This window comes from Falco rusticolus, chromosome 2 (assembly GCF_015220075.1).
Source record: "Falco rusticolus isolate bFalRus1 chromosome 2, bFalRus1.pri, whole genome shotgun sequence".
NCBI classification, from domain to species: Eukaryota; Metazoa; Chordata; class Aves; order Falconiformes; family Falconidae; genus Falco; species Falco rusticolus.
The window spans coordinates 11,826,360-11,847,091 of NC_051188.1; the positions used below are offsets into that span (position 1 = coordinate 11,826,360).

At 41.8% G+C, this 20,732-nt stretch overlaps 2 protein-coding genes and 8 non-coding genes across 27 annotated transcripts in view; 1 reads left to right on the plus strand and 9 right to left on the minus strand.

Moving 5' to 3' along the window:
• CEP295 (centrosomal protein 295) overlaps positions 1–4,216 on the plus strand; it is a 76,821-nt gene extending 72,605 nt beyond the window's left edge. For 5 of the 7 annotated variants that reach the window (XM_037376213.1, XM_037376212.1, XM_037376214.1 and 2 more), the window contains 4 exons: positions 865–982; positions 1,780–1,983; positions 2,513–2,621; positions 3,148–4,216. In XM_037376213.1, coding sequence (XP_037232110.1) covers positions 865–982; positions 1,780–1,983; positions 2,513–2,621; positions 3,148–3,376 — 660 coding nt within the window. In that variant the 3' untranslated portion in view covers positions 3,377–4,216. The remainder of the gene's footprint in view (positions 1–864; positions 983–1,779; positions 1,984–2,512; positions 2,622–3,147) is intronic. The other 2 variants (XM_037376215.1, XM_037376216.1) reach the window with 2 other exon arrangements.
• TAF1D (TATA-box binding protein associated factor, RNA polymerase I subunit D) lies at positions 249–20,658 on the minus strand. Of its 12 annotated transcripts, none has more exons than XM_037376222.1 (15): positions 20,572–20,655; positions 20,052–20,101; positions 17,839–18,089; positions 17,266–17,734; positions 16,822–16,997; positions 15,231–15,294; positions 12,266–12,316; positions 10,895–11,017; positions 10,502–10,553; positions 9,623–9,658; positions 9,018–9,091; positions 7,368–8,447; positions 6,443–6,515; positions 4,973–5,310; positions 4,551–4,788 (listed from the first exon to the last, which is right to left on the minus strand). In XM_037376222.1, exons 3-8 carry the CDS (start codon positions 17,961–17,963, stop codon positions 10,979–10,981), a joined length of 924 nt encoding a protein of 307 aa, XP_037232119.1. In that variant the 5' UTR covers positions 17,964–18,089; positions 20,052–20,101; positions 20,572–20,655; the 3' UTR covers positions 4,551–4,788; positions 4,973–5,310; positions 6,443–6,515; positions 7,368–8,447; positions 9,018–9,091; positions 9,623–9,658; positions 10,502–10,553; positions 10,895–10,978. The 12 variants fall into 12 exon arrangements, with proteins under 12 accessions (XP_037232123.1, XP_037232127.1, XP_037232119.1 ...); XM_037376224.1 differs by lacking the exon at positions 4,551–4,788 and having other exon boundaries at positions 4,926–5,310; positions 7,368–7,446; positions 8,389–8,447; XM_037376223.1 differs by lacking the exon at positions 4,551–4,788 and having other exon boundaries at positions 4,926–5,310; positions 7,368–7,449; positions 8,389–8,447.
• On the minus strand, positions 6,272–6,401 carry LOC119143915. The gene has a single exon (XR_005102883.1). It is a non-coding gene; the product is annotated as a small nucleolar RNA SNORA25 (small nucleolar RNA).
• LOC119143912 lies at positions 7,563–7,702 on the minus strand. Its single transcript, XR_005102880.1, has one exon. It is a non-coding gene; the product is annotated as a small nucleolar RNA SNORA8 (small nucleolar RNA).
• On the minus strand, positions 8,492–8,623 carry LOC119143918. Its single transcript, XR_005102886.1, has one exon. It is a non-coding gene; the product is annotated as a small nucleolar RNA SNORA18 (small nucleolar RNA).
• Positions 9,381–9,453, minus strand: LOC119143911. Its single transcript, XR_005102879.1, has one exon. It is a non-coding gene; the product is annotated as a small nucleolar RNA Z40 (small nucleolar RNA).
• LOC119143916 lies at positions 10,146–10,278 on the minus strand. Its single transcript, XR_005102884.1, has one exon. It is a non-coding gene; the product is annotated as a small nucleolar RNA SNORA1 (small nucleolar RNA).
• On the minus strand, positions 10,665–10,803 carry LOC119143914. Its single transcript, XR_005102882.1, has one exon. It is a non-coding gene; the product is annotated as a small nucleolar RNA SNORA8 (small nucleolar RNA).
• LOC119143921 lies at positions 11,127–11,253 on the minus strand. Its single transcript, XR_005102889.1, has one exon. It is a non-coding gene; the product is annotated as a small nucleolar RNA SNORA40 (small nucleolar RNA).
• LOC119143924 lies at positions 12,457–12,528 on the minus strand. Its single transcript, XR_005102891.1, has one exon. It is a non-coding gene; the product is annotated as a small nucleolar RNA SNORD5 (small nucleolar RNA).
• Positions 20,659–20,732: the final 74 nt, after the last annotated feature.

Sequence of the window (20,732 nt, forward strand, 5' to 3'; positions counted from 1 at the left end):
CAGTTCAGGAAGATTTTTGCTGAAAAACGGAACCATCTTGCTGGTGTTTGCAAGACTAAATTGTATCCCGTTAGTTATGAATGAGAGGAGTGGGTGGGACAAAACAAAAGCTACGAACTAAAAATCCTCTACCTAGTGGATGGAGCTACACCAGGCCCACGCAGCGGTTTGAGGTTTATGGGGAAAGTACCATCAGCTTGTCATACTGCCATGCTTAATTTGCCTGTGGTGTGCTTTTTGGTGTTTGCTTATATAAAACAAAGGCTGTAAATTGTACAGGAACGGGTTTGTAATGAGAGAATAGTTTGGGTGCTGAAGCAATAATGTAGAACCAAGTCAGGTGTGTCCGTTAGATGAACGGAGTGGACAAAATCATGCTTCAATTGCAGGAGGCATCTAGAGAAGATCCTAAAAGTGCCTAAGGATGGTGTAATTGAACTGTGGGTAAGGTGGAGGTTGGCAGCTGGAGGCTGTACTTGTGCAGTGGCTGTTGCCTCCCAGCTGGGAACGGGGGCAAGAGGGAGAGCAGTAAGTGATGGGGGAGGACAGGAGGAAAGAAAAACATGTCCATTGAGATGAAATTATGCAGCCCGGTACTATGAACAAAGACCTTTTGGCCATCATTTTTCAATTGCTTAATGGATTATTATTTTTTTTCTTTAAGTCTTAAGATGTCTTTAGAAAGTATCTTTTTAGTATTTATTACCAAGATCCACTTTTGATGTTTTTCTTGCATCTGCTATAAAGGTGAAAGAGTATGTCTTTTATTTGCATTGGGTCAGTGCTCGGGGTACAGTGCTCGTACTTCAGTCAGATTTGTGGTATATTTTAAGCATTTCCAATCACTGACTCCTTTTGAAACAGGAGAGAGAATTTTTACCACTCAATCCAGATGCAGATTCTTCCGTGTTCGTAAGGCCCGACAGTTCTGCCAGAGCTCAGAGTCCCAATGCCAGTCACTTTCCATCACATCAGACTGCAGGTAATTATGTGTAACTTTGATGTACTGAACTTGAGAGAGAGAAGGTCTCTTATCTGCAGGAATAAAATCATAAATAGAATTTACCTCTCCTTCGGCAAGCGCAACTTGCCGTTCAGGCTTGGTTTGTAGTGCGTTTGACCCCGGGTTTAACATGTGTCTTATTGACAAGGAAGTCATTATCTATCTATGTCTCTTCCTATGCCAGGGTATCTTTCATGAAAGTTCATAGTATCTACAACACGCTGTTTGGGGTTTTTTGTGTTGCAACTAGTTAATTTTGAAAAATTCTGTGGTGTCTTTGTGGTTTGTTGTCACACAGATTATGCACCTTCATTTGTTCTTGATTTCCTGTTCGTCCCCAAGCTCTGTAGGCAAAGAATGTCTTTTATTTTTTCCTGTTCTGATGATAAGAGTGGAACGTCAGTAAAACATCGGAAGTATTTTTATTTGTCCAAGATGAACAGCAGTAAGATGAAAGACATGAATTGACAGAACTTAACTGCATTAGGGACTTCTCAAGTCTTTGATATGTTCTGAGCCATCGAGATGCTTTCGATGCAGTATTTGTCACAGGATTTGGCTTGGCAGACATGGTTACAGTTAATAGGTCGGAATTGCTGTTTGTTTTGCACGACTACTCATTCACACTGCCACTTTCCTAGCTGATTTACAAAAGTAGTCAAGCTCAGTGTTTTAGGAGGAACACCTCAAAATGCATGACTTGCTACAGGGCTACAGGTGATGTTGGTCATTGCTGAAAGCGAGAAATGTTCAAGACTTTCCATTTTCTTTCACAGTGATGCTGCTGGAGTTTGTGGCTACACCCGGAAGTTTGCAAGAATCTTTTTTTAAAAAAAAGCAGAACTTTATCCAGAAATCTCTGAAAAGAGTAGAAGAAATAAAAAATAAAGAAAGAGAAAATGAAAAGCCAGAAGCCAGACAGTTTCAAAGGGGAAAGTCTGAGAAGTTAAGGCAGCAAAAAGAGTCCTGTCTTATCTTTGGTAGGTTTATCTGGGGGCAAGACATAGAATTAGGTGTCCTTTTAGTTGCTGTTTAGTATTGAGGAATACATTTCATATCTGTTGCATCTTTGCTATTGCAGGCTGAGGATATTCTTGAATTTGTTTTCTGAGGGAGGCAGGGAGCTTATTTCCCTGCTGTCTAGCTACCTCTTCAGTGTTGGGAAGTCCCGCATGGGTCCTCTTTGTATTTTCAGCCTGCCTGCATGTTTGTAGCCATAAGGTGTCTCTGCAAATAACAGCTGTTTATCAAAGAACCACCGTATTAAGCCAACTGATGCATTTCTAGTGTCTGTTGATGGGGAGCGGGAAGTTGGCTGCCTTGAAGTACAGGCAGCGGCCTGATGAGTGAGACACTGAGGATGGGTTTGTAAACGCAAGACATCATCTCCACTGTGTCCATTCTGCTAGCTTCTTTCTTTTGTCACGTAATTTAAAAATCTTTGAAAACCTCTCTATGCTTTTGACTTAGTTGGACTAGAGCTTTTTTTTTTTTTTTTAATGTAATTAGGAAAAACTGATACAGTTGCCAATCAGTTGAAGAAAGTAGGAGAAGTGAAAGTATCTTCTCCAGAGGACAGGAAGTCTGGAGAAACTGAAATGCACCAGCGTACTTCAAGGTATTGCATGAACGCAACTGGGAGATGTTTGGAATAAAAAACCAGTGGTTCCTTCCTCTGTCTTTTGGAAGCTACTGGTCAGAGCAGTCTGTGGCCTTCCAGCTGGCCTCTAGTGCTGCTTTTAACACAAAACAGCCAGGAGAGAGAAGCCAAGTGTGTTTGATACAGGTACCTGCTGGGAAATGCCCTGGCACAGCTGGCAGAAACATTGACTGGCAGCCTGCTCATTTCATCATGCTAAGGCAGCTGTGCCAGTTAATGCATGAAATTAGATTAAATTTGAAGCAAAGTTCACAATTGCACTTGGGCACTTAATTAATGGTAGCGTGCAGCAAGGACAGCTCCTGAGCGGGGTGTCTGTTGGGTGCAGTGATTCTAGATTACTGGAATTCCTTTCTTAATTTCTTAACTTAATTCTTTAATTTCTAACCATTGCCACAGTATAAATCCTTATGCTTGTTAACTTATTCCAGCTTTGCCACTTCCTCCCAATACATGATTTTTTTCCCCCCTGTTATTTTAACAGACTTCATAATCAACTTGCAGAAGTAAAAATCAGAAAGGAAGAAAAAACAAGGCAAGAAACTTACACTAAAAACAGAGAAAAGGCTAAAGAGTTTCAAAAGGTAATGTCTGCTACAGTGTGGCCCTACCTGGTTAGTTCTCATGATTTCACTGCGCTTCTAATCAGACTGAGATGGAGACCATCAAACCATGCATCTACTGAAGAATTTCCTTGTCAGCGCTATAGCTGAGCGGAAACTTTCTCTAAAATGCGTGTCTGGAGGTTGAACAAAAAGGCTGTTCAGGACTCCAGGTGATAAACATCTCCTTGGCAAATGAAGGGCAGGGTGTTTTGTTAGTCCGTACTGACTGAATTCCCATTATAAGGCTGTTCTTGCGGGGCTGTCTCTGGCTGGTTTGCCTGCTCTGGGTAGCTTAAGATTCTGCCTGGCTGAGCACAACCTGAACTCTGGGCTTGCAAGAAATCCTGTCTGGGCTTCCTTGCAGTTCCTGTGGCACAGGGGGTTGGACAAGAGACTTGAACTGTTTGTTCTCCCTGCCCTCTGCTGGGCTGCAGACAACTGGAGGGAAGGAAACGCTGCATAATCCTGACAGATTCTCTGTGGTAGAATAAATTGCTGGTCCTTCTAGCCTGTCTTACTGATGTCATAGTTAACAGAAAATTAAGCACACCTTCCCCTGCAGCCTGTGGGATCACTGCAGCAGCAGCAACCACACTCGCTGCCCCACCGTCCAGACTTGCCCTGCAGGGGATGTTCAGGTGCTGCCCGCCCAAGCAGCACCTCGGCTGCTTTTAGTGTAAGCCCTCAAGCTGTGCTACTGTAGTCTCACAGTTTATTTTATTTGCAGAAAATGCTGGAAAAACTGCGGGCCAAGAAAAGTTGGAAAGCACCATGACTAGCAGAAGACTGAGCCCTGTTTTCTATTGAGAACATTACAGCAGCAGTTTGTGTAGACGAGCCCTGTGAAAAGCCTGTCTTGATGGGCAGTAGTGTTTTAAAGGGAGACCATACTGACTCTTGTAATGTACATCTGTAAATATTTTCAAATAAAAGTTTGACATCTCTTAACTGTTCTTTGCACTGTGATTCAGGAGTAGGAAGTGTGAGTTCCTGCAGTCAAGAGGTACATCCTAAAGCACCTGAAGGCAGGAAGATAATAAAAGCCTTATACTGCTGTTACATCCAAATGTTTTTTTATCCAAGCTGCCTGAGCTCTTGTTTGGGAGCTAAATAATTACATCAGGACAAATTCAAAGCTCAGCTTTTGCTAAAAAGCTGAATTTTGTTAGCAGCAGGTGGAAGAGCTGGGCCATTTAATCTGTTCCTTTTTAAAATGCAAAGTTGTACAAAAAAAAATTTTGATGAGCAAAATTACCTACCAATTCAGGCTTGTTTACACAGATTTTTTTTCAGTCAGTGGTGCAGCTGCATGTACAGCAGCAGCTGAAGTAATTTGTTCCCCCCAGCCTCAGTAGAGAGTATAAGCCAAACCACCTTGTCCTTGCCTGGAGTTAGGCGAGGTGGAAGCTTTTTGCGATCAAAGATTAGCAGTACAGTATGTAGAGTCTGTCTCATCTTCAGTGTAGTGGGCTGGCAAGGGCTGCTCAGGCTTATTCTCTTGTTCCTGAATATTTTTGTTCCTTTCCCATAATACAGTCCAAAGGGAAGAGATCAGGCTGATGCTTTGCTGCAAGCAAGCCCCAGCTGACCAGCTGCTGTCATTTACTCACCCTACCTGGGTTTGCTTTCAGTGTAGCAACAGGAAACCAGCCCAGGCTGCAGCTTTCACACATCAGTTTTATTGAAATGCCGTGATGCCATGACCTTCTCCAGTTTTAGTGCAGTGGAGTTCAGTGACAGTGAGTGAGTTAAAATGGCTGGATAAAGCTTTTTTCCAGTGAAATTACAAGTTGATACACTCAGTTAGCTCTTCTGCAACACCAAGCGGGCAGCGCAGGCAGGTCACAGCTGGATGCGGAAGGGCAAAGGCTCCCTCTGCTTCTGGTTTCCAAACACCATGCACCACTTCGACTTACAAAGCAGTAAGGGAAATCAGAATTAATGTTTAATTCCTTATTACTGCAATAAACACTCTAGGTGAGGTTCTTTGAAACTGCTGTGCAGTTCCTTGCAGCAGACCTGCAGCAACATCACACCAGGACCTGAGAGGGGAAACGCATCTATTAGCACCGTTGTTGCTCAAAAGCCATTTGAACGCTGCCATCTCCCTCAGAGCCAGCCTAACATCTCTTCCTCTAGCCTAACCAATTTTATTCCAGAACATGGTGCTGCTATAAAGCAAGTAACACAGGAAACGTGCACATCCACCCCTTACTGAAACGTTAAGGGGTAAAAGCACAATTTCCAATGCCAGCCGCCCCAAGCATTATAATAGTTTCCTCTAACTACTCACAGTCCCCCCAGCCCTCCCACCCTGCACTTCCTCCCTCCCTCCCCCAGCTGCTGCAGGATTATCCACTCCTGAAGATTTCCACACAGATAGAGGAATGTATCACACTGCCAAGGGAAATGGAATCACAGAATTGTTGTTGGAAAAGACAGTCAACCTAGCACTGCCAAGGCCACCACTACATCACATCCCTACGCACCACAGCTTGGTGGCTTTTAAGCCACCAGTTTAAACTCCAGGGACGGTGACTCCAGTGCCTCTCCAGGCAGCCACTGTAACACTTCACCACCCTTTCAGGAAAGACGTTTTTCCTGATCTCCAATCCAGCCTCCCCTGGAGCAACATGAGGAAACTTCCTCTTGTCCTGTCACTTGTTACTTGGAAGAAATAAACTGACACCCACCTTGCTACAGCCTCCTCTGAGGTAGCTGTAGAGAGCAATAAGGTCCCCCCTGAGCCTCCCCTTCTCCAGGCTAAACACCCCCAGTAGTACCCCCAGCCTTCACCAGCTTCCTTGTCCTTCTCGGGCCACCCAAGCACCAACGGTTATATGCCACAGCTGTATCAACCTGCTCTCCAACTTCACATGCAGCAACAGTAAATGGTTTCAGAATGGAACTGAGCAGCCCACTTCCCGCACGCCAGCATCTCAAAAACTGTGAGTGCAGTAGGATAAAATTCCTTTTTCACTCTGAGAGGCTTACTACGTGAGGTGTATCTCCTCATAAATAGACCATAGCACACACCAAGTGTCCACGGCATCCTGCAGAGGATTTCAATATGTGGTCACCGCGTTAAGAGCTGCTGGGTTTTTAGCCATGCAAACCCTCTTTGAAGTGACCTTGAATTTCTTTATTATCAGCAATTTTGCCAAGCGCTCTCACCTCCGGACTTGCTTTGGTGGCACTCGCGTGGTGGTTCTCAGCCCTCTGACACGGGGTGATTTGGTAGCAGACACTATGGGTTAAAGAGTCAGGTTTGGTTAGCGTTAAGTAAAGAGTTAACACCACACAAGTTGGATATAAATTGCACGGTGCAGCCTTCTGTCTCCCCTTTTTGCTTGTGTGCAGAACTATCGCCTCCACACAGCTTCTGCCAAGTTACAACGGTTCTAACGAGAACTTTTGTTCCTCTGTAACTTAAGTGTTGGAGGTGCCCAAGGACAGTTGCCTCAGCAGCAACCTGCTCTTACCTGAACAGCAGAGGGGAGAGCTGTGTGACAGAGGTTAAAGCCATATTCCCAGCAGACTTCGTGCCACATCATGTGGCAATTCAAGAGTCTGATGGACTTGCTTTACGGTCATGTCCACAGCTCACCAGAAACAGTAGGATCCTAGCAGCCTTGGTAATGACCAGATACTCTCCTCTTACTGCTGTTACCAGCAACTTACATCTGGAACTTGAATATTCAAGTAGCCCATCCTTTCTCATTAGAGACCGCTCAATGCTGCCAATACATAAGCCAGGCTGTACACCAACAAGCCTAAAATCTGTTGAAAGTTCCAAGTACAGCAGAATCCCTCACAACCAACAGCAATCCTATTTAGAAACTAGTACTACAAATTGCTGCACAACTGCAATATCCATCTGAAGTATACACACACACTCATGAGTGACTCAGATAAGCAACCTGCTCTGATGCTGCCAAAATCTGGGGCGGTCATTTCAGTCGTCTCTTGCTACCAGACAACCATTTCCATACTTCTCTAGAACAGTTTACTGAGGTTTCAACCTTCTAAAGTCATACCAAGTTAACACACAAACCGTGCAGTAGCACAAAACCATCTGAACTAATAACTCTATGCTTACCTGTCAAAACAGGCTGTTATCTTCCACAGCTCACCCTCCTAACACAGCAAGGTTCCCTTTGCTCTGTATCCCAGAGCACCTGCTAAAAACAGAAAACTGAACGCACTCGCCGAGTTCCCAAGGCCAGTATCCAGTTCTCAAACTGGAACATGAAAAACAAAACCCAAGTACGCTCATATCCCAGGAGAGGACAAAAACTGTATCAGCAAAAATACCAGGTCTAGCAGACACGGCAGAATGAAAACCAACGATGCCAAATGCTGAACCTCCTGTAGCACTGGTTTTTGAACATCCCATCAGGAGAATGCTGCTGGGTGCAGATACCATACAGTGCAACAGCTGCAGGAGTTTCTTCACCCACAACCGCTCATGTTAACATTCAAGCGTTTTGCATGCACCGGTCAGTGTCTAGAGATAAGCTACACCGACGTATTCTTCATTTCACAAAAGCTGCCATGCAACTAAGAGGGAAATCAGGCTCTGTGAATTTCACCAATATGAACAGCAACAGTTCTTTAAGTTTTTATATATTCCTACCATGAAGGATTTATACTTCTTCCAGAGTATTTTGCTTGTTTTACTTCAGACCCTGGATTCTACAGAACAGAAGCCAGGAATTTTAAGCATATAGTAGTATACTGGCTGGGCTGCTCAAAAATTAACTCTTTAACACCCAGATTTAAAGATATTAAACCAAATACTGCTGCTCAGTATGAAAACTCTCTCAAGCATCTCTTGACACAACAGAAATGCAGCATGTTTGTGAAATTACTTCAAGTTGAGACAGACACCATAGTGCTGTCTCTTCTTACCTACAGCCACCAAAACAAGAATAATCACTCCTTTCTGATCAAAGGGGGAATAGGCTTGTTTTGAACCATCCAGAAAACTCAAATCACAAGAAACAGTGTTAGAAATCGGGTATCTACACAAAAACCTGGCTGAAGAGTAAGTTCAAGCCATGTAATTCAACATGTTAGTGACACCTGAAGGCCCAGAACACACCATTCTTGACTCTTACCAAGCTTTTCCAATTGAATTAATTTGTTTTTCACTTGTATCAAAAGCGTAAGTCTGTACCTAAAGGAGAACACAACTCATTACTACAGTTCTTAGGATGCTGTATTTGTCTTGCAGTTTTACCCCACAGAGCTAACTGGTAGTTCAATGGGTAAAGTGAAACCACAAGTTTATTCTGTGAGGCATTTCCAACGACATGAACCTACAGAAGAGATCCTATCGGGATAGACCTCAACATTTCTGGCACTATAAATTAAATTAACACAACAGAGAAAAATCAAGCAGACTGGAAAAGTCTCTCATACAAATCCTGCTAAGTGTCTTTTCAACTTGTTTCAAGACATTTGAGGGGAGGAGGAGGGTAAATGATACAGTTAACATTTGTGGGAAATTTGACTGAGAAATTCAAATGACTCTTCTTTGGATAAATGAAAGTTAAAATAAATTCTTCACTTAGGAGTGAACGCTGCATTAAAATACAGTAACATAGTGTAGTAACGTAGTGTTGAAACAAGTCCCTGAAACCCACCTCAGGTCAGTAAAAGCCTGATTTGATACAGACTTCCAGCCACTGAAAGCCAGAGCCCTTCAATCATAAGGAATATGCAGAACCTCAGGTGTCATACTAACCCTAGAAGGGGCTTCAGATTTCTGTGAAATGGCATCCTGCATTTCTTCTCTCATCTCCTCCGATTACACACCACCTGGAAAAGTGAGATAAGGTTACAATCTGACATGTACATGCATACAAACCAGCAGAACCTAGAGCAGTACTTCACCACCACAGGCATTCCTGACAGCTGTTTGGAATCACACTTAAAGCTACTATAATGTCTGAATATTATTTAATACAACAGCTGTTCTTAATTTCCTGTTATATTTTCAAAAGAAAGTCACATAATCATAATCTTTGCTCCCTGACACAAAATGCTGCGTGTTAAATACTCAGATGCCCAAAATGAGGATGTCATGAAAAGGACACTTGTGTAGTAGGTTTGTTCAGAAAGGCCATTCTCACTCACTCTCTTCAGAGCAGTTGAACATTTTGCCAATCATCACAACAATTTTCTCACATAATTCTCAAGTTTGGGGAAAGATAAGCTCTTGTGTTTTCTGAAGCAACACTTCACCTTCTCAGTAAGAAAAAAACAGCAATATAACCAGCCCACCAAGTTAAAAACAGCTAACCTGCAACAGGCCAAGGGTTAAAAAAACAATCTCTCACATGAGCTTACCAAGATGCTAGCTCAGACTGGACCATCGTGGATTTCCTAAAAATAAGTAAATTGTTGCATCTGAGTAACAGTTCCAAGTTTCTTCAATATCTTAGTAATTTACTAAGACTTAGGTACTTTTTACTTCTATACTCAATATGAAGCAGGCACTCTGTAGTCCAGTTACACTGTCTAAATGCTAATGCCAAACCTAAGCATTTCTTTTGAAATCGGAGCCACAGCCCAGTCTGTGACACAACTACGAACAAAATATATCTGCAATTTAACAAACCGGGAGCACTGTGGCACAGAAGGTACAAGGGAGTTACCTCGCAGAACACGCATGACATACTATTTTAAGACAGCTTACAAATATGCTCTAATAAACCATCTACAAGAATTCAACACTGCAAGTGTTCTTCTCCTACCTGCTAATTCTCCTTCCTTTAGTAGGCAGGATGCAGAATCCAAAAACATCAAAACAAGCTAATTCTTGGGATTTCACAGTAAAGTAGCTGCATTTTGATTGTCCCACTAAGTAAAAACCTGTTACAGGTCTCATTGTCACCACTGCAACTAACTTTACAGCGAGGAAAGCAGAACCTGTTACTCTTCTAGCCACGTTTTTTCAATTCGGACACACTGCAAGTTGTGTCTTTTTGCTGACCAACATGGCATAACAACTCCTCAAAATGTCTGTACAATAGCTTCTGGTTTCAAAGACCAGCCAGTTAACTTTAGAAGAAACATCACCAGATGCCATCTAGTACTTGGGATTTATTTCAAAATGAAATACTGCTTCTTTGTAAGAAGGGAACCAAAACACTAAGACTTTAGCTTTCATGATCCTCATCCAACTACCTCCACCTAGAAAAAAAAAACCATTTCCTTAATACTTACCTTTAAGCAGAGGCTTTCCACTGTGTTCCAGACAGACATCACAGGAACGCCCCTTTAAGAAGAAATATTTTGTAACAACTTCATTGATTTAGCTATACTTTTATCCCCTAATAGTTCTTCAGTGTTGTATTTGACAAGCTTCCCAAGAAGAAACTTTCAATCTGCTTGTTTCAACAAGAATACCAGGTTTAACCAGCCCAACTGCATGAAAACCAAGGATGCCAGCTGCTGAAATACTGTAGCACTGGGTTTTGAACACCCCATCAGGAAGACACCGCTGAGTGCAGATACCATACAGTAGAGAAATTAGTTTGATTACTTGCTGTAAAAAAAGTACTCGCCTGAAAGAGTCTAATACTCTTTGCTGAGGTTCAGAAGAAACACAAAGCTTACCTCTTCTGCTAACATGTTCCACTGAAACAACAGATTGGTACATCAGAAGGCTAAACGGCCATATGAATTCAAGCATTCAAAAAGTTACAGCTCCAGAGCTGTTGGTACACTCATCTGCAAAGTCTGGAAAGAAACAGACATAACTGAACTACACTTCCACAAATGTGAACATGAAACTCATGCCCCAGATTCATCATTATCTGAATGAACTGCTGTTTGAATACATGCAAATATTGTCCCTTCATATAAGTAACACAACTAATATGTTTATCAGCTGTGGGTTGCAAAAGAAGGGTTTTTTCTAAGCACTAGGTTCCAGGTTTTTGTCTACAGCAACAGACAAAAACTGAACACGTGCTGCAACAGATTGAATGCCATCAGCTTTCATTTTCCCACTATTTTTGAAACAGCATTTGAAGTTTTTTCAGTTTACTATACACTTACCATTAATAACTGTCACCTTCTACTATGAGGTTTTGTATTTTTAGAGAGGTATAGTTTGGACTAAGGTAACTGGCAAGAAATCCAATACGCTGTTGTAAAAACAATTTATGCCACGTCAAGCTTATCTAGTCCAATACCCTTAGTACAGCAATAGCCAAGTAAGATGCCCAGCTTCTGTCCTCTTAAGTATGTTCTTGTAAGGTTTCATTACTTGTCCAGCTTTAGCTCAGAGCTTCCCATAGCAAACATTTTCCTGTCCAGTAATCTTACACTGTGTTTTCTTCCATGCCATTTCCCAGACTGTCCAGAAGCCACACAAACTTGGCAACATCCTACAGTAACAAGTTCCACAGCTTTAGCCATACAGACATACAAGACTACCACAGCCTGTTTCTGTCATCCCCCCTGTTCTTGCATGTGACCTACATTAAGGTGAAATTTTACCACAGGGAAGTGATCAGAAGGCTGCAGCTGCATGATACAACCCAGTAGAGAAAGCATGTGTGGAGCACCATCAGGAGATTAAGTGTACAGTAGGTTCTCCAACATCTTCAGCGGCAAGATCCCAGGTAGTGTCCAAACCAAATTAGACAGATGAAGTTGCCCTGCAGCATTCAACATCAGGTAAAAACAAAGTATTTCTATATATAAACTTCTAAGAAAACCCTGCACTTTAATATGCAGGTATTAAAGAATTCAGTTTTTATTCAAGCAGAGCTTACAGGCTCCAAGTCTGGTCAGACTGATAAAAGAGCTCATGTTGCACTGAATTCAATACCTTGGAAGAGTCACACAGAAATGTTGCACAGCTGTGGAACATTGTAATGTATTCGCCTGAACTATGGAATACGGTTTTTTCAAAACATTTTGTTAAGTAAAGCAAGAAAGCTACCTGAAAACACAACTGAATACCAAGTAACAGCTTACCTTGCCCATCAAAAGAAGAGTGGGTACTTCATCTTCCAAAAGCAACATAAACTAGAAGACAAAAAGCAAAGGAGTAAGAATGATCAGATATGGTCACATAACTGATGATTCCTAAAGCCAAAATCTAGGTTTCAGCGATCAGTTTCACAGCTGTATGTAATAAGCTTGATTTTCATTTGTATTTATCCAGTTCTAATCAGAATTGAAATTTAGTTCATTTCTGAGTCACTCAGCAGTTGAACAGAAAAATTCATCACATGAACTGCAGAATGAGCAGGACTCCCCATACCACCTCACTATGCCTTACCAAGCAAGAACCTCACTCCTAGATCCAGGATGAGTCTTTCAAGCCAGAGTATTTCTCAGGTAGATGCCTAAAAGAGTTACATTTAGCCATTAATTTTGGACCAGTATTAAACGATCTTCAACTACTGAAAAGCAGTCTTTTCAGTCTTACTCCCTAGAGCTATCAAGTTGCAACTGGGAAAATTCAAGCTTCCTTTACAAAGATGGGGACCTTAATTCAAGCATATAAGCAATGCAACCTCTCATTACTGAGCACCTACTGTCAATCTCAGACTGTCAAATTATATTTTGAAGGAAATTAAACCAGTAGACAGCAAGTCTTTTTTCTGGTAACACCCCTGTTCGGCACAGACTACTTTTACCTGCTGGACAGCTATTAGTTTGTTGCTGACAGCAATTTGGTTATTAAGGGTATTTGAGTGATGCAGATTGATTTAAACAACAAAGTCAAAATTTCTTAGTGACTGAGTATCCTTTATTGGCAGCGCTGGATGCACGGGGGATCCTTCTGCCTAATGTGCATGTTTAAAGTAACTAATTATCTTATATTCATACAACAAAACAATGAATATTCAATTAATCCATATACATATTCATTACCTAATCCCACCTACTCTCACTTCATATGTTAATTAGCTTATCAGTCCTTTGTGCTGCTAGGGTCTTCAGGACATGGGCAGTGGGGTCTTTGGGAGGAAGGCCACAGGTCTTCCTCATGGTGTACTTTTCACCTTTTGTCTGGTATGTGATGATCTTGCCAGTTTGCAGGGTTCTTATTGGTCTGAGCTAATTTATGTCCTTGTCGACCATCTGTTTCTTCCGCTTGTTTCTTTTAATTGCTCCCTCTAGTTAACTTATAAGCAGGCCCCTTGTTAGAGAAAGTTAAAGAAAGAGAAACAGACTCCTTCTTTGATCAGTTATTTCATTATTTCTTTCAGACTATGGTTACATGACCTAATTACTATACCTACATTTTTGAGTAAATATAAGTTCTTAGCCTTGGTACAGGGTTGTACAGAGGGTTTCATAGCAGCTTTTGTTGTGCAACTATTAATTTCATTAGAATATATTTCTCATATTCATTATACTTTAACTACAAGGCTTATTCTATCCTAAAGTGAATTCATTCAGTATCAAGATCACCTTTTGGTTTTTAAATCTTGTTGATTTCCAAGTAAACTTCAAACAATGTTTTATTTCTACTGCTTCCAAGACAACCTCGTCATCTAGGAGTCAGCTGTATTCAGAACATTTCTAAACATTCACCAGTCATGTTTGCAACTGTCTAAAGCACCTTTTAGAAAGGTACTTGCAGTTGGGGCAATGCTAGTTAAGTACTATCATAGAGCTTTCATCTTCTGCTTAATCATGTCCACATCAAAACCCATTCTGGACAGAGCAGGCCAAGAGGGGAAAAAAAAGGAGTATTTTAATCCAAGATTCACTGTGCTGCTACAGTTCAGGTTATTGTATTAGAATCAGGAGCAGAGAGTTTCTTTTTTGAAGAAATTCTTCTGCATGGAATAAACAGGCAACCTCAATCATACACGTTTTGTCATCGTTCCAATGTGTTAACCACATTCTGCAATAGACTTTTGTCTAAACTGACTAACAGCTTTTGCATTTTTACTGTTGGCACTCTATTTGCATTATCTTCAATTCTGTTTTCAATCCTTATTTAGCTCTCAAAATAATTGAAAGCATAATCTGCGCTTCCTTAAGCCAAAGAAAAAATAATCTCTCAAGTACCACTCACAAAAAAGTCAGCCAGCCAAAAGGCATCCAAATTGTCCTCTAAAACTTGAGCATGTACAGGTATGTATGCAACTGCATACTTTTCTATACTGCGCTGGTGCTACGTTACAGTATTTGGAACTTGCTTCCCTATTTTTAATGACATAAATTCAGTGATCCATGGTTACAAGAATTCAAGCTGCATTTCAGTCAGATGATTCAATGGCTGATAAAGGATGTCATACTCTGGGGTACAGGACAACACAGAAGACACCTTTTAGGTTGTTTTTGTTTTTTAACTGTCTCAGACACGAGCCCAATATACTCACCTTAAACAAAATCTGACTAGGTTGCTTGGTTGGCACCTCAACATCAACTTCAGACCAACGTTTTATAACCAAGTAGGCCATGAAAAAGGTTATCTGAGGAGTGATCACTGCCACCTCACTTGTTAGTTTTCTGTTCACCAAGGTGACCCTTGCAGAAGCCCAGAGTTCTCTGCAGCATCATCTTCTTCCTCCTGTATTTCAATCACTTCAGTTGATTTTTGCCTTTGGTTTTTTTCTTTTGGGGAATTTTGCTGCTTATAATGAAAGAGCTGTTCTCCTAGAGAAAAATGGAAGACTGAAGTATTCACAAATTGAATTCTAAGAAACTTAAAACCTAAGATTTTAGTAGTAACTTTGCAAACTAAGAATTCAGAGAACTCCAGAAATCCTATGCAGTCCAGCATTACTTCAAAGATGAAAGTGTGAATCGTCAAAACAACTTCCTTTGCATTACAGATCAGGATTCACAGGTATCACAGGTAACTCTAGATCCAAGCTCAAGAATTCAGTACTCGTATACATGTTATCTACCAATTCTTTAACCTCCAAAGAGAAATAAGGTTAGAGAGCTTCTGAAGTTAAGGAATAGTACTCACCACTACTCTGGCATCAAGGTCTTCTTGATTATCAGAATTCAAGCTGTTAGCATCATCATCATCACTGAAATGTAAGAATCCAAATCAAGCTCTGTACTTTTTAAAGTAGCCTAAAACATGTTAAGTATTCTCCTACCACAACCTCTGGTTTCTCTTAACATCTATGGAAGTGCTACCACTTGTAGGTGTAAGATAATACTACTTCTACTTAAGGTTGTTCTCAAATGATAACATTTCCAACAGCAGAATTACCATCCTAACTAGCAATGCTGGCAGGGCAGAGCAGAGCTCAGCAGCAGAACAAAAATTTAGAAACAGACAATAGTAGTATTGAGATGTTTAGGATTACACAGGCAAACAAGCTACAAACCCAGCAAGTTAGAAAACAAGCAGAACACAATCAAAGTAAGAGGGTAGGCCTTAGCTACCCAGAAAATACAGGTTTCCTCCCGATATTGTAACAGAAATATTATCTCCGTACTGCCATAAAACACAAGTATGAAATGCACTTCCACTATCATCCACAGGTTTCTCAAGATAGAAAGGACTCCCTAGAAAGAGATTAAATCATATTAGTACTACGGGTTTAACAAGTGGCACGGGCAGGACTGGTTCCAAAACCCAGAAAGTCTTCCAGTGCTCATTTCATAAAAAGAATTTAGTGTCTGGATGAGCCAACTTGCATTTACCCTACAGAACTTTGTTTCTCCTGCTCTAAGCAAACAAACTAATTATTGTTACTCATTTTACAGGCTCTCCCCAATACTTCAATTCACAGAAGTTAGTAGTGTGTGTGACTACTGAAGTGAACAGTAGCTGAAAGACAGCTTTATACCTTTACGCTGTCTTTTAGGCTTTTAGTTTTAAGGTGCTGAATATATTTACATTAAGTATTCTTGCTGATTTACTGATCCCTTTATTGCATGCAAGTTAACTGTTTGCCCATAAACAAAGACCTAAGATGATACTTCAATGCTTAATAAAGTAAAAAGAAAATGCAAAAAACCAAGCCTTTCGCCTTTGTCATAAAACACCCCACTTTATTTGGAAACTATAGAGGAACTAATTTCAGGAATTATCTTTTTGAAAAAAATTCTACCACATCATTTTAATGAGCTAGTACAAATCACTTGAAGCAACGATCTGTCTCCAGATTAAAAACACCTCCCTCTATAACAAGTTCCAAGTTACATTTACAAGCACAGCTGCCTAAGTTGCAGAGTGTTTTGTTCCCAAAATAACACTTTCAGGAGCAGATATTCACATTTAGATTACACAATGTTGACATAGGTTAAAAGGACAGGAATGGAACTGAACTCCATATACCTACAACTGTCACAGTACCATATGCTACTACAAGCAACTGTACTACACCTCCTGAATTCCTCAACTGTAAGAGCAGCAAACTATACTGGTCTGGCTGGGATGGAGTTAGCATGGATCTGCAACTTAAGTAGCATTGACGCCCTCACCATGCCAGCAAACAGGCTAGGGGGTGGGGTGTCCTGCATCTACCTGTATACACACAAATGTATTTGTCAGTTAAGAACAAGAAAACAAGTTTTATACCACCTAAAACCAAAGAACTTACTTTGTCTCCTCAATTGGGGAGATGGGGCCTTCATCATCTAAATATTTGTGTTTCCGTACCAACAGACATTCTCTTTCCAAGTCTTCACTAGCCTGAAGGGCTCCTAAAGCTTTTTTAAGATGTTCTTCATATTTAAGGACTTCAATGTACTGGAAATATCCCTTTGTAGCTGCTTGCTAAAGAAAAAAAATACATCAGGTGAGGTCTTAAAAATACAACTCCAAAGCATTTTATTATGAACTGAATTGTAGTATTATATTGGCACCTGTATTCTAGCTGTGTTTGTCTTAAAACTTACAACAAAGTGTCCTGTTTAACAGAAATAAAAACTATTTCACTATTTTACTGTAGCACACCAGATGGAAGCACAATATAGCCAATTTAAAGCCACTATTTTTAATATACAAAATAAAATACAATTATCCCACAAAGTAGAAGACTCACCTCATAGCCAAGAACCATCTTTAAGGGAATATCTTTCTTCCCATAATGTTTTTCAACAAAGGGGAATCGAAAACCTCTGTCTAGAAGCCGCCTCCTTTGTTCTTGAGGTGAGGCTGTCAGTGGTGGCCTCCCTGTACGCATCTGGGTGCCCTCATGCTTTTTCTTCTTCTTCTTCTTCTTCCTCGAGCTACGCCAGAATTTCTGGTGTGCAGCAGCCTTAAACTTCTTTCCCCTGAAGTGATAGGCAAAAATGGCTTTCAAATTGAGTTTTGACTCCTGCTTCTTGGAAGTTTCCAATGATCTTACTGGACTTTGAGGGGACACAGAAGAATCTGAAGAGCTTTCATTTTCAGGTGCTCCTGCAACAGATTCAGTTTGTTGCCTTGAAGACCGAGATCTCTTTTTTTGCTTTGAAGGTGCAATGGAGCACTTAGGATGGTACTCACTACCACTAGCAGTGGAGAGATCACTGAAGAAGAAAAAAAAACACTCAAATTTCCAGGGACTATATAGTTTTATGATATATCACAGGTACTGCACATGAAAAATTCTAAGCTAGAGATAAAAACTCACATTTCTGCATCGCTGCTGTCTAGTACAATCTCAGCTGAAGCAGCTGATGGCTTGCATATACTGTTAAGCTCATCTGAAGACTCCTCAGGAGCAGTGTTTTTCTGCCTTGAACATGAACGCTCCATTCTGATATTTGTTTCCCATGCATATACCTTATACAGTTCTTTCTGCTGTGTATTAGCTCTTGGCCATCAGGATAATCAGAGCCAGAAGCCTAGGATTCATCCATATTGGTCATGTTTCAGTTTGCCCTAAAAATCAGTAAGAATTCAAGACAAATTGAAGATAATCCTATGTTAATCAGGCAACAAGCCTTTCACCACTCCACATAATAGGGTAAATTTACAAGAACAATCTTAAGCAAACTTCAGCATAGGTTTTCCTATGAACCACAAGCAAATATACTAACCTTCAGAGTAACAGTTACATTGCACTGACTTCTCTCAAGACATTCATAGCATAATTTAGGCCAGAAGGGATTTTTACAGCTCTTTTGGTCCAGTTCCTAGTCACGCAAAGCTAACTTCAAAGTTACATCAGATTGTTCAGAAACTTGTAGAGATGAGTTCTGAATGTTTTAACACTCTCCCTACTAGAGATAAGTCTTCCCTTAAATAAGTACACATAAGTATAGACAACAGCTTATACTTGCAAGTATATTTCAGTTTTAAGTCATACAAAAATTCACTGTTGTTTACATTTTTAAACTAATGTAACAGTGTTGCCAGAGAAGTAACCGCATCTTTCTTCTGTTCTTTTGCTAGCTATATGAGACCTAAAGCCTCCTGCCCTGACAATCAATGAAGCCTTTGTTCATTTATTATCAATCAACATGGCAACCAGTCCCACAAAATGTTTATGTTCAGTTGACCCTGCAAGAAAACCCAATCCACCCCTTCAGCTGTCCCAAGTCTGCGCAAAGGGACTGAAACACACAGCAGAGAAAGCTGTCCTTCCTATGTAATAGCCTCGTTATTTTACCTGCTTGTTAGTTTACTAGCCCTGTAGATCTGTACCTTTGTAATTTTAATGTGCTTTTTACTGCTTCACAAACCCATCACCACACCCATTAGTATTTCAAATGTAGTTGCACACCATTTAGCAAAGGGCAACAAAGCTGGTGAAGGGTCTAGAGCACAAGTCTTATGAGGAGCAGCTGAGGGATCTGGGGTGGTTTAGCCTGGAGAAAAGAAGGGGAAACCTTACCACTCTCTACAGCTACCTGAAAGGAGACCGTAGCAAGGTGTGTGCTGGTCTCTTCTCCCAAGTAAGAAGAGATAGGACAAGAGGAAATGGCCTCAAGTCATACCAGAGAAGGTTTAGAGTGGCTACTAGGAAATATTTTTTCACAAAAAAGGGCTGTCAAGCATTGGAACAGGCTGCCCAGGGAGGTAGCTGAATCACCATCCCTGGAGGTATTTAAAACATGTAGATGTGGCGTTGAGGGACACTGTTTAGTCTGTGTGGACTGGGTAGTGCCGAGTTAACAGATGGACTCAATGATCTTACAGGTCTTCCCCAACCTAAACAATTCTATGGTTCTATGAATGGCGATTTCTGACAGCAGCTTGCACCTATACCCTTGACAAACTGTGAGCACACCACTAACATCAGTTCACCTGATGCTGGGAAAGCTCTAACTCAATAGCCAAAGCGACTATTAGGCAGGTATTTGTTTATTCACTGCTGGGTGCACTCCTCCTAACATGCACACCCACTCAGCACTTTACTAGGAATTTATATAGCATAAATATACATATTCATGGAAAGGACATACACAGTTGTAAGATTTCTGGGAAGAGGTGGAACATTTCCCACAACACTGCCACTCCTTGGGCCTGTGCACTGTCTCCTGGTGGTCTTCATTGAGGGTCTTGAAGACGAAGGCTCAAAGTCTTCCTCTACGTTGAGCTTTTTACCTTGTCTGTCTTCAAGGTGGTTGTCCAAACCACAAAAGCCATTCTACCCAGTGTACCTCCTTATCTTAACTACAGCACTAACTTCTCTGGCTAAGTCTGTCCAAGCAAGGACAAGTTCATCTAGACAAATAGTTTCATGCTCCCAATGCCAACTATCTTGTCCTCCTCTTTAACGTTTCTCATTATTCACAACCAAGGCCCGACAAACACAATGCCCAGAAGCAGAACAGCCTGACATCAAAGCAGGAATACATGAAATAACGGCACTCAACACAAGCTGTGGCTGGTACTTACAATTAGCTGTTCAGCATCTGCAGCTGTTTAAGGGATAACACCTCTTATCCCTTAAAAAGAAAAACAACCAACATCTTACTGGCCGGTTATTTTATACGGGGTTCTTTCCTCCCAAAGAGCCATCGATTACTTCGCCAACATCTACCCCTGGCTGACAGGCGGCAAACATACCGCTCGCCTTCCCCCCGCACCGACCTCGGCTGCGCTGGGGCCGGCGGCACAAGAGACATTTTGTTGGTGGGCACCCACAAAATTACCGCAGGCCGGGGAACACCCCACCGGCAGCGCTCCCGAGGATGCCCTCACGCAGTGCCGCCACACAGGCCATTCCCGAGGGCAAACCCAGCCGCGGCCGGCCGGCCCGGGCCGCCAGCCTGTCCTGGGCCCTTCCCTGCAGATGGGCTCCCCGAGCGGTCGGTCGGAGAGGGGGCACAACCAAACAGACACCACCACGACTCTTCCCCCCTCATTCCTGCCACCCCAGCGGCGGGATGGCGGCGGATACCGAACGCGCACTCACCTCAGCGCCCGCCGCCTCACGCCTCTCCGCCCCAAAAGGCGCGAAATGGCCGCCCGACGGGTTAAGTAGCGCCGGGCTCTCGCGAGAGCCGCACGGTCCGACGGGAGGGAGGCTCGCGGCCCGGTGCCGGCGTCATCGCCATGCGGGGGGGGGCGGGGGGT

What these genes read in the sequence shown, in the direction of transcription:
- TAF1D (XM_037376220.1), bottom strand. Translation starts at nt 17,963, where the DNA reads ATGGAGCGTTCATGTTCAAGGCAGAAAAACACTGCTCCTGAGGAGTCT. An exon ending in AGATGGTTCTTGGCTATGAG is followed by an intron (nt 16,998 to 17,265) that starts GTGAGTCTTCTA and finishes TTTTTTCTTTAG; the next exon opens with CAAGCAGCTACAAAGGGATA. An exon ending in TCCCCAATTGAGGAGACAAA is followed by an intron (nt 15,295 to 16,821) that starts GTAAGTTCTTTG and finishes CTTACATTTCAG; the next exon opens with TGATGATGATGATGCTAACA.